This window comes from Scyliorhinus canicula, chromosome 27 (genome assembly GCF_902713615.1).
Source record: "Scyliorhinus canicula chromosome 27, sScyCan1.1, whole genome shotgun sequence".
NCBI lineage: Eukaryota > Metazoa > Chordata > Chondrichthyes > Carcharhiniformes > Scyliorhinidae > Scyliorhinus > Scyliorhinus canicula.
The window spans coordinates 24,144,038-24,155,556 of record NC_052172.1 but is presented as its reverse complement, the minus strand read 5'-3'; the positions used below and the strand labels follow the sequence as shown (position 1 = coordinate 24,155,556).

Here is an 11,519-nt window from a genome sequence, read left to right as displayed (position 1 = left end):
GAGGCTGTAAACTATTCCCTTCAACACCCCATAGGAACAAAAATTGGCCATTCAGCCCTTACCGCCTGCTCTGCCATCCAATCAGATCACGGCTGATCTCATCCTGGTCTCAAATCCACCTCCCCACCTGTTCCCCAAATCCCTTCAACCCGTTTTTTTAAAATCAGAAATATATCTATCTCCTTCTTGAAACCATTCAATGACTCAGATTCCACCGCACTATGGGGCAGCGAGTTCCACAAATTCACCACCCTCTGCGAGAAGTAGTTCCTCCTCATCTCAGTTCTACCGTGGGCAGCAAGGTAGCACAAGTGGATAGCACTGTGGCTTCACAGCGCCAGGGTCCCAGGTTCGATTCTGCGCTGGGTCACTGTCTGTGTGGAGTCTGCACATTCTCCTCGTGTCTGCGTGGGTTTCCTCCGGGTGCTCCGGTTTCCTCCCACAAGTCCCGAAAGACATACTGTCAAAGATGTGCAGGTTAGGTGGATTGGCCATGCTAAATTGCCCTTAGTGTCCAAAAGGTTAACAAAACAAAGAACAAAGAAAATTACAGCACAGGAACAGGCCCTTCGGCCCTCCCAGCCTGCACCGATCCAGATCCTTTAGCTAAACCTGTCGCCTATTTTCCAAGGTCTACTTCTCTCTGTTCCCCACCCGTTCATTTATCTGTCCAGATGCATCTTAAATGATGCTATCGTGCCCGCCTCTACCACCTCCGCTGGCAAAGCGTTCCAGGCACCCACAACCCTCTGCGTAAAAAACTTTCCACGCACATCTCCCTTAAACTTTCCCCCTCTCACCTTGAAATCGTGACCCCTTGTAACTGACACCCCCACTCTTGGAAAAAGGTTGTTGCTATCCACCCTGTCCATACCTCTCATAATTTCGTAGACCTCAATCAGTTCCCCCTTAACCTCTGTCTTACCCCTCCGGTTAGGAGGGGTTATTAAGGTTATGGGGATAGGGTGGAAGTGAGGGCTTAAGTGGGTCGGTGCAGACTCAATGGGTCGAATGGCCTCCTTCTGCATTGTATGTTCTATGTCTTTCTATGTTCTATGTCTAAATCTACCGCTTCTTGGATTGGATTGGATTGGATTGGATTTGTTTATTGTCACGTGTACCGAGGTACAGTGAAAAGTATTTTTCTGCAAGCAGCTCAACAGATCATTCAGTACATGGGGAGAAAGGGGAATTAAACAGAATTCAAGAAAATACATGAGAATACATAATAGGGCAACACAATATAGACAATGTAACGTCATAAGCACCGGCATCGGTTGAAGCATACAGGGTGTAGTGTTAATGAGGTCAGTCAATAAGGGGGTCATTTAGGAGTCTGGTGACAGTGGGGAAGAAGCTGTCTTTGAGTCTGTTCGTGCGTGTTCTCAGACTTCTCTATCTCCTGCCCGTTGGCAGAAGTTGGAAAAGTGAGTAAGCCGGGTGGGAGGAATCCTTGATTATGCTGCCTGCTTTCCCCTGGCAGCGGGAGGTGTAGATGGAATCAATGGATGGGAGGCAGGTTCGTGTGATGGACAGGGTGGTATTCACGACTCTCTGAAGTTCCTCTCAACCTAGATTTGTGACCTCTTGTTCTAGATTTCCCCACAAGGGGGAATACTTGGTCTATGTTTACTTTATCAATCCCTTTTAGTATTTTATACACCTCGATCAGATCCCCTCTCACCCTTCTAAACTCTAGCACGTATAAGCCCAAAACGGCATAAAGCCCATAATGGGGCAGGTAGGAGATATCTAACACAAAATCTAAAACTCAGGGCAGTGAACATCAATATCTGCCAGCAAAATAAGAGGTTTTATATATTTTTTAAATGTTTAATTTCCTGGTCTGAATAAATCTCCTTGTTTAGGAGTCCTGAATTAGACACATACCTGGGCGAGGAGTCCTGGGCAGGGCTGTTGAAGTTGGCGATGTGCTCACTGCACGTGTTGTCTCTGTCAATCTGGGAGCTTCCCAGGAATGGAAAAGAAATCAGAGCATTAATTTTCCCTGTTCCACCTTCTTCCGTCACCTTCCAAACTCCATCCCGGGCTTCCCAACTCCATCCCGGGATTCCCAACTCCATCCTGGGCATCCCCCGCCCAACGTCCACTCCCACCCTCCCCTTCCAAACCCTTCACCCACTCCCAAACCCTCCACCCACTCCCAAACCCTCCACCCACTCCCAAACCCTCCACCCTCTCCCAAACCCTCCACCCACTCCCAAACCCTCCACCCACTCCCAAACCCTCCACCCACTCCCAAACCCTCCACTCACTCCCAAACCCTCCACCCACTCCCAAACCCTCCACCCACTCCCAAACCCTCCACCCACTCCCAAACCCTCCACCCACTCCCAAACCCTCCACCCACTCCCAAACCCTCCACTCACTCCCAAACCCTCCACCCACTCCCAAACCCTCCACCCTCTCCCAAACCCTCCACCCACTCCCAAACCCTCCACCCACTCCCAAACCCTCCACCCACTCCCAAATCCTCCACTCACTCCCAAACCCTCCACTCACTCCCAAACCCTCCACCCAGTCCCAAACCCTCCACTCACTCCCAAACCCTTCACCCAGTCGCAAACTCTCCACTCACTCCCAAACCCTCCACCCAGACCCAAACCCTCCACCCAGTCCCAAACCCTCCACTCACTCCCAAACCCTCCACCCACTCCCTATCCCCCCACCCACTCCCTAACCCTTAACACACTCCCAAACCCTCCACCCACTCACTATCCCTCCACCCACTCCCTATCCCTCCACCCACTCCCTATCCCGCCACACACCCACTCCCAAACCCTCCACCCACTCCCTATCCCTCCACCCACTCCCTATCCCTCCACCCACTCCCTATCCCTCCACCGACTCCCTATCCCTCCACCCACTCCCTATCCCGCTACCCACTCCCAAACCCTCCACCCATTCACTATCCCTCCACCCACTCCCTATCCCTCCACCCACTCCCTATCCCTCCACCCACTCCCTATCCCTCCACCCACTCCCTATCCCCCACCCACTCCCAAAGCCTCCACCCACTCCCTATCCCTCCACCCACTCCCTATCCCCCACCCACTCCCTATCCCCCACCCACTCCCAAAGCCTCCACCCACTCCCTATCCCTCCACCCACTCCCTATCCCTCCACCCACTCCCTATCCTTCCCTCCTCCACACCCTCCCTTGCCTCCCCTCCCATAGGCTCAATCCCTCAGTGAACCTAAACCTACCCTCTGTGGGTTGAATGTGAGGTGTTGAAGTGGTGGTTCGTGATGCTCGATCCACATTTGTGATTCCTCGACCCCTCTCCCCCGTAATCCGGTTATTGTAACGGAGATCCGACCGGATGTAATGGTAACCAGATCCCGCGGGGCAAATCTCCCGAAATCCCTCTGAGGAGAGAATGTCAAATTCAGAACCATTGACCAGACAGAGTAACTTCAAAGACACAGTGTGAGCCTGGGAAATAGGGGCACTGGATATGAATTCGGCACTGAATCTTCCACTGGATATGAATTCGGCACTGGATCTTCCACTGGGTATGCATTCAGCACTGGATCTGCTACTGAGTATGCATTCAGCACTGGATCCAGCACTGGCATTAGCCGAGCAGTGCAGATTGTGAGTTCAAATGTAACCAGGATAAATTGTGAAATTGGAGCAACAAACTGAATAATTTTTGGATTGTCATCAAAAATATGAGATTGTAAAAACCCTGCACTTTAAACTTTGCCACTCAATGAAGGGGAGTTTCTGCCCAGCCTCATTGGGCCTCCCAAAGTTCCATCCCTGAATCCTGATGCCAGTTCCAATGATGTTCAGTTAAACAACCCATCCCAGAGCTCAGTTTCCAGCACCTCTTTGGGACCCATCCTCAAAACAAATCAAAGGTTTGATGGTGTGGAGCAGACAGATTGAGCAGCAGGTCGAGTGAGAGAGATTCACTGACTCCACATCATTACCCTCTGGCCAGGAGTAACAATAAATCACATCCCCTCCCTAAATCCTTTGTTTCGAACGTTCAGGAAATTAAAGTCTCTGAGATTATGGAACATTTTTACTCCGACATGGCAAATTCCCAAACCGCTCCTTTGTGCAACGTGCCCATGGCCTCCAAGATCTCTGGGACGAGAATCGGCCTGTTTAACCATGGCACAAACTCAGGTCCCTGAGGAGATGTTATTGTTGAATCGAGGGTCAGCTGACCCACCCCTTCCCCAACTCTCCTCTCCCCTCCTCTTCCCCCTCATCTCTTCCTCTACCCCTTCCTTATCCACAATCCCCTTTACTTCTCTTCTTTATCTTCTTCTGCTCCTCCATCTTCCCTCCCTTCTCCCAAATTACCCTCCCTGTCAGCCTCTCTCCCTTCTTGCTCCCTCTCTCTCCTTCCCTCTCTCCCTTCAGACCACACCTTTCCCTCACTCATCCCACCCTTTCCCAACCTCGCTCCTATTCCCTCTGCCTCCTTCTCTATCCACACTCTTTCCCACACTCATTCTTTCCCTCACTCTCCCACCCTTTCCCAACCTCGCTCCCATTCCCTCTGCCTCCTTCTCTATCCACACTCTTTCCCACACTCATTCCCTCTATCTCCTGCCCTCCCTCCTCCTCCTCTCTCCCTATGTAATTTGCCCTCCCAGCCCCATTCCGTGCCTGGATTGGAGTTCAGTCACTGCCTGTCACTTGCTGATTACCTGTGAGTGGAGATGGACATTTCTGGCAGTCGGGCCCCCAGGCCTTCCCTACCCGGCTGCAGCAGCAGATTTGTTTGGTGATGTTCTGGACCACGGGCAGTGAGCAGGTTCCACTCCTCCAAATGCGGTAACAAGGCCCCTTGGTTAACGATATGACCTGCTGTGCTGGAACATTCAAACCACAGCAGCTTGTTCAGTCAGGAGGGACAGGCTGGTCTCCAGAACACAAGATAAGCTATTGCAATGGGGGGCGGGGAGGGGGGCACACAGAGGCTGTGGGGGGGGGGGGGGCACAGGGACTGGGGGGGCACAGGGACTGGGGGGGGCACACAGGGACTGGGGGGGCACAGGGACTGGGGGGGGGCACACAGGGACGGGGGGGCACAGGGACTGGGGGGGCACAGGGACTGGGGGGGCACACAGGGACTGGGGGGGCACAGGGACTGGGGGGGCACACAGGGACTGGGGGCACACAGGGACTGGGGGCACACAGGGACTGGGGGCACACAGGGACTGGGGGGCACAGGGACTGGGGGGGCACACAGGGACCGGGGGCACACAGGAACTGGGGGGGCACAGGGACTGGGGGGCACACAGGGACTGGGGGGGGGGGCACAGGGACTGGGGGCACACAGGGACTGGGGGCACACAGGGACTGGGGGCACACAGGGACTGGGGGGGGCACAGGGACTGGGGGGGCACAGGGACTGGGGGGGCACACAGGGACTGGGGGGGCACAGGGACTGGGGAGGCACACAGGGACTGGGGGGGCACACAGGGACTGGGGGGGCACACAGGGACTGGGGGGGCACAGTGACTGGGGGGGCACACAGGGACTGGGGGGGGCACAGGGACCGGGGGCACACAGGGACTGGGGGGGGGCACACAGGGACTGGGGGGGTGGGCACACAGGGACTGGGGGGGGCACAGGGACTGGGGGGGGCACAGGGACTGGGGGAGGGGCACACAGGGACTGGGGGAGGGGCACACAGGGACTGGGGGGGCACAGGGACTGGGGGGGCACACAGGGACTGGGGGGGGCACAGGGACAGGGGGAACAGGTACTGGGGGGGGCACACAGGGACTGGGGGGGCACAGGGACTGGGGGGGGGGCACAGGGACTGGGGGGGCACACAGGGACTGGGGGGGGCACAGGGACTGGGGGGGCACACAGGGACTGGGGGGGGCACAGGGACTGGGGGGGCACACAGGGACTGGGGGGGCACACAGGGACTGGGGGGGTGGGCACACAGGGACTGGGGGGGGGCACACAGGGACTGGGGGGGCACAGGGACTGGGGGCACACAGGGACTGGGGGGCACACAGGGACTGGGGGGCACACAGGGACTGGGGGGGGCACAGGGACTGGGAGGGGGGCACACAGGGACTGGGGGGGCACACAGGGACTGGGGGGGCACACAGGGACTGGGGGGGCACACAGGGACTGGGGGGGCACACAGGGACTGGGGGGGCACACAGGGACTGGGGGGGCAAAGTACTGGCTTCACATTATTCAACAATAGATTCCCCATCATCCACTCACACACCCTTAGTCACAGGGACTGGGGGCTCTCTCACACACACACACCCAGTCACACCCCATACATACCCACACATGCACACATACACTCAAGCATACACATACCCTCATAGTCACACCCACACACAAAAAAAAACCCCTCCCCCCCCCCCCCCCCCCCTCCCAACACCTTCCACATACCTACATGCACGCATCTACCCAAAACCACGGACTTGGCTCCTCCCTCTGCAACTGGCTGCTCGACCTTCTGACCCATAGACCATAATCAGTAAAAATAAACAACACCTCCTCCACAATAGTCCTCAATACCGGGACCCCGCAAGGCTGCGTACTTAGCCCCCTGCTATACTCCCTATACACACACGACTTTGTGGCAAAACCTGGCTCCAACTCCATCTACAAGTTTGCTGACGATACGATCGTAGTGGGTCGGATCCCAAATAACAATGAGTCAGAATACAGGAGGGAGATAGAGAACCTAATGGAGTGGTGCAGCGACAACAATCTCTCCCTCAATGCCAGCAAAACTAAAGAGCTGGTCATTGACTTCAGGAAGCAATGTACTGTACACACCCCTGTCAAAATCAACGGGGCCGAGGTGGAGATGGTTAGCAGTTTCAAATTCCTAGGTGTACACATCACCAACAATCTGTCCTGGTCCACCCACAGGAACACTGCAGCCAAGAAAGCACAACAGCGCCTATACTTTCTCAGGAAACTAAGGAAATTCGGCATGTCCACATTGACTCTTACCAACTTTTACAGATGCATCATAGAAAGTATCATATCTGGCTGCATCACAGCCTGGTATGGCAACTGCTTAGCGCAAGACCGTAAGAAACTTCAGAGAGTCGTGAATACCGCCCAGTCCATCACACGAACCTGCCTCCCATCCATTGACTCTGTCTACACCTCCCGCTGCCTGGGGAAAGTGGGCAGCATAATCAAAGACCCCTCCCACCCGGCTTACTCACTCTTCCAAATTCTTCCATCGGGCAGGAGATACAAAAGTCTGAGAACACGGACGAACAAATTCAAAACCAGCTTCTCCCCGCTGTTACCAGACTCCTAAATGACCCTCTTATGGACTGAACTGATCTCTTCACACATCTTCTCTACTCAGTAGTACCACACTCCTGTATGCTTCACCCGATGCCTGTGTCTACGTATTTACATTGTGTATTTTATGTATGCCCGATGTTTTTTCATGTATGGAACCATCTGCCTGGTCTGTATGCAGAACAATGGGCTTTCACGGCGGCTTCGGAGCCCGTTCCTGGCACCGAATTCACTCCCACCAGGGGGCTAGGAGCGGGGCTCCGTACTTCTCAGCGGCGCGTCCTTGACGCTGGCGTCAAGGCGGCGCACCGAGAATGACGTGCATCAGGCGCCTATATGACGTCAGCCGCACATGAGCAGGTTGGCCGGCTCCAACCCGCGCATGCACGGATGACATCATGACGCAGACGGCACAAACCCTCGCATGCGCGGTGGCCGTCTTTCTCCTCAGCTGCCCCGCAAGATGTGGCGGCTTGATCTTGCGGGGCGGCGGAGGGGAAATAGTGCGTCCGATTTGGACACTGGCCAGACGATCGGTGGGCACTGATCGTGGGCCTGTCCCCTCCCGGGCACAGTCGTGGTGCTCTTGCCCCAAACGGGCATCTGCCGCCCATTTCACGACGGCAGCAACCAGGTGTGTTTGCCGCCGTCGTGAAACGGTCGCGAACGGCAGGCTGCTCGGCCCATCCGGGTCGGAGAATTGCCGTTCGCCGTGAAAAACGGCGAGCGGCGATTCTTCCGAGCGGCGGCGGGGGGGGGGGGGGGGGGGGGGGATCGCAGGGGGCACCAGGGGGGGCGTGAAAAATGTCAGGGGCCCTCCCCCGATTCTCCCACGCCACGTGGGGAGCGGAGAATCGCGCCCAATACTTTTCACTGTAGCTCGGTACATGTGACAATAAATCTAAATCTAATCGAATACCACCGACATACAAACACACACACTCACCAACCCACACATAAACACACACACACACACTCCCCACCCACACACACTCCCCACCCACACACACTTCCCCACACACACACTCCCCACCCACACACACACCTTCCCACACACACACACACTTTCCCATACACACACACCTTCCTACACACACACACACACACTCCCACACACACACACACACTTTCCCATACACACACACACCTTCCCACACACACACACTCCCCACCCACACACACTTCCCCACACACACACTTTTTCAAGACAACTAGTGAGAATTTGATTGGCTGAAAGACCGGTTGTGAGTACAGGGTCGGGCTCTTTAATCCTGCACCAGCTTGTCTCCGATGGACGTCAAATCCTTTTTTTAAACTTTCTCCTCTCTCTTTACGGGAGATGGAGAGTGGGCAATTGTGGAGTGACTGAGGCCCTGGGAGCTTTCATTAAGATTATTAAAATGATAACAGTTTGGGATAGTCAGTAACGAGATGCGTTAATATAAAGAGCCACAGAAAGTGTTGACAGATGTTGGGATATTCTGTTTACATGGAGCTTGGAATAGTTTACCGCAGGGAGAGTTCAAGGCAGAGATCACTGCAACTTTTAATGTAATAATAATCTTTATTGTCACAAGTAGGTTTACATTAACACTGCAATGAAGTTACTGTGAAAAGCCCCTAGTCGCCACATTCCGGCGCCTGTTCGGGTACACAGAGGGAGAATTCAGAATGTCCAATTCACCTAACAGCACGTCTTTCGGGACTTCTGGGAGGAAACCGGAGCATCCGGAGGAAACCCACGCAGACATGGGGAGAACGTGCAGACTCCGCACAGACAGTGACCCAAGGCGGGAATCAAACCCGGGTCCCTGGAGCTGTGAAGCAACAGTGCTAACCACTGTGCTCAAGCTGTGTAAGATGCAGAGCTATGGATAGAGAATGGAGCAGTGGGGTTAGTATGGGATTGACCCAGGGCCATGGGGGAGGCAGTGGGGCAGTGGGATTAGTTTGGGATTGATGGATAGAGTGGAGCAGTCTAGCTATTGGCTGACATCATTGACCTACTGACCTCCTGTAATAAAAACAAAAGTGCTGGACGCCTCTGTGGTCCGTGATTCACTGACCCCTTTGTGCTCTCACTCGAGCAAAACGAGGCCGGTGAATAGCGGGAGAGATGGAAAGAGGGAATCGCGCCAGGCACCAAACCGTTTGCGATGTAACCGGTCCGCTCCCAGACGTGAAATTGAGATCTTGCCGAGCATGACGAGAAACTAAATATCACCATTTCTTACGATAAACGGGAGCCAGACCATGTCCAGCGGCCTCCCCAGTGAGGGGGTCACACTGGCACCTTTCAAAAGTCATCCTTTTGAAAAACATGACCCTGGCGGATGGGCTGCTGTGGGGGGGCCGAGGGGGTGAGGAAAGATTGTCGCTCAGACAGTGAGGCCGGAGGTGCTGGGCTTGCTGGCCCTGTGCATGGCAGGGGGTGGGCTGGGCAGCCTGGGCGTGTGCAATTCCACCATGTACCTGTTCTGGGGGAAACCCTAGCCCCTGCCTGTCTGCCCCATTGACCACCCCTATCCCCACTGACTGTCAAGGCCTCTGGCCGTGCGGCTGAAGGCTATCGCTGACAGGGAATTGGCAATCGTGGTTAAGTGAGCACTTCACAAATCCCAAGTGGATTCCCGTGGGTGGGTGGGCCATGTAGGCAAGTGGGAGTCATTGCCCAGCATCCCAATCACACCCTGATGCCTGGACACTGCGGGAGGTAACACCACACACACCACATCCGAACACCCAGGGGATGGGCCCCAGCCTGGGGGAATATGTCGCAGCCGGTTGTGTGAGGGCAGGGTGTCTCGGGGGAGGGGTTGGGGGGGGTTGGGGTGCCACTGCCCGACTATTCCCACCCTCCCTCCCTTACCACTCAAACCCCCACAATGCCCCCTCCCCCTCTCCCCAACACACACACCACTCCTTAACCACCCCCCCACACCTATCCTGTGCCCCCGACCCCCCTCTGTGCCCTCAGTGATTTTCGATGTGCTTGGCCCCCCCCGAATTCTACAATTATGTCTATGCGTATCCCCAGGATGCACGTCAGAGGTGGAGGTAGCCAGCCGCTTACCTCGTCCCATTGGTGCCCCTGGTGGGCAGCCTCATTAGAGGGGTGGAACTCTGGGGGGGGGGGGGGGGGGGGGGGGGGGGGGGGGTTGGTGGCCACCGTGGGACTGGGACAAGCTCTGCAGCACCTCGGCCATTCCCATCTGAGAGAGGCACATGTCCCGCAGAACCTCATCAAGGTCGGCCCGGTACTGGGTCACATCCCCCAGCGAGGCAGACATACTGCCGAGACCCTCAGCCGTGGCCGTCACTGACTGAGCCACATGTGGGACAGCTTCACTCATGGTGCCGACGTCGTGCACCAGGCTCTCCACTGCGGTCACCACCCTCGCAATGTTGGCCTCGGTGTCACTCATTGCTGTCGCCATCTGCTACGTCCATAGCCTCTGGGACTCCTCCAATTGGCTGTGGGCCTGGTATTGCTGACATCTCCCTACCACCGAGCCCAATTCGAGGCCCTTGCACAATTCATCCATCTACCTGGACCTGCGCCAGGTGCAATGGGGTCGTTGAATTGAGCCCATAGTGTAAATACATAAATAGACCCTGGCATTGCCATGGTGCCTGGCTGGCATTGCTAGGGGTCAGGCCTTGGGGAGGGGGGGGGGGGGGTCTTACCAATTAGAGAGAGGGTGATGGGAGACCTTTCCGGGGATCTCCCCAAGATTGGGGACAGAGGCGGGGGGGGGGGGGGGGGGGGGGGTGCTGAAAGATGGGAGAGGAAAGATTGGGGCGCACCAGCGGGAAATTAATCGGAGTGCGGTCTCGACGGGGAGAAACTTCCCGAATAAACGGCAAAGTGCCGTTGGATAGCGGAGTATTTCTCGGCAGCTTCCGAGGATCACCCAACTTCTGTACGCTGAATCGCGTCCCACTTCTCTTGGTTCTTTTGTGGGCCATCATCTCTTTCCAGACCAATATACACGGGGCCGGAAGATGACATTGAGGTTGAAGACAGATCTTTAATCTTCTCTTTCTGCTGCTATTGTTCACTGAGCAGACTAGCTAAGGTGGCTGCTGCATCACAACATTTCATCACTCCCATCTGTGCTGGAAACATGGTTCTCTTGATGAAATGGGAGGTAATTGTTGAGGCTGAACACTGACTGGGGGAGAATGGGGTGAGGCAGTTTTGGTAATAGTGCACACAGTTAATGAT

The 11,519-nt window shown here is 55.6% G+C and overlaps 1 protein-coding gene across 1 annotated transcript in view; it reads right to left on the bottom strand.

Moving 5' to 3' along the window:
- Window positions 1-11,519, bottom strand: part of LOC119957724 (latent-transforming growth factor beta-binding protein 1-like) — a 182,732-nt gene that overhangs the window by 71,197 nt on the left and 100,016 nt on the right. Inside the window, exons 10-12 of the mRNA XM_038785804.1 lie at window positions 4,693-4,857; window positions 3,229-3,390; window positions 1,891-1,968 (exon numbers count right to left, since the gene is read on the bottom strand). Of these exons, the coding sequence (XP_038641732.1) occupies window positions 1,891-1,968; window positions 3,229-3,390; window positions 4,693-4,857 (405 nt within the window). The remainder of the gene's footprint in view (window positions 1-1,890; window positions 1,969-3,228; window positions 3,391-4,692; window positions 4,858-11,519) is intronic.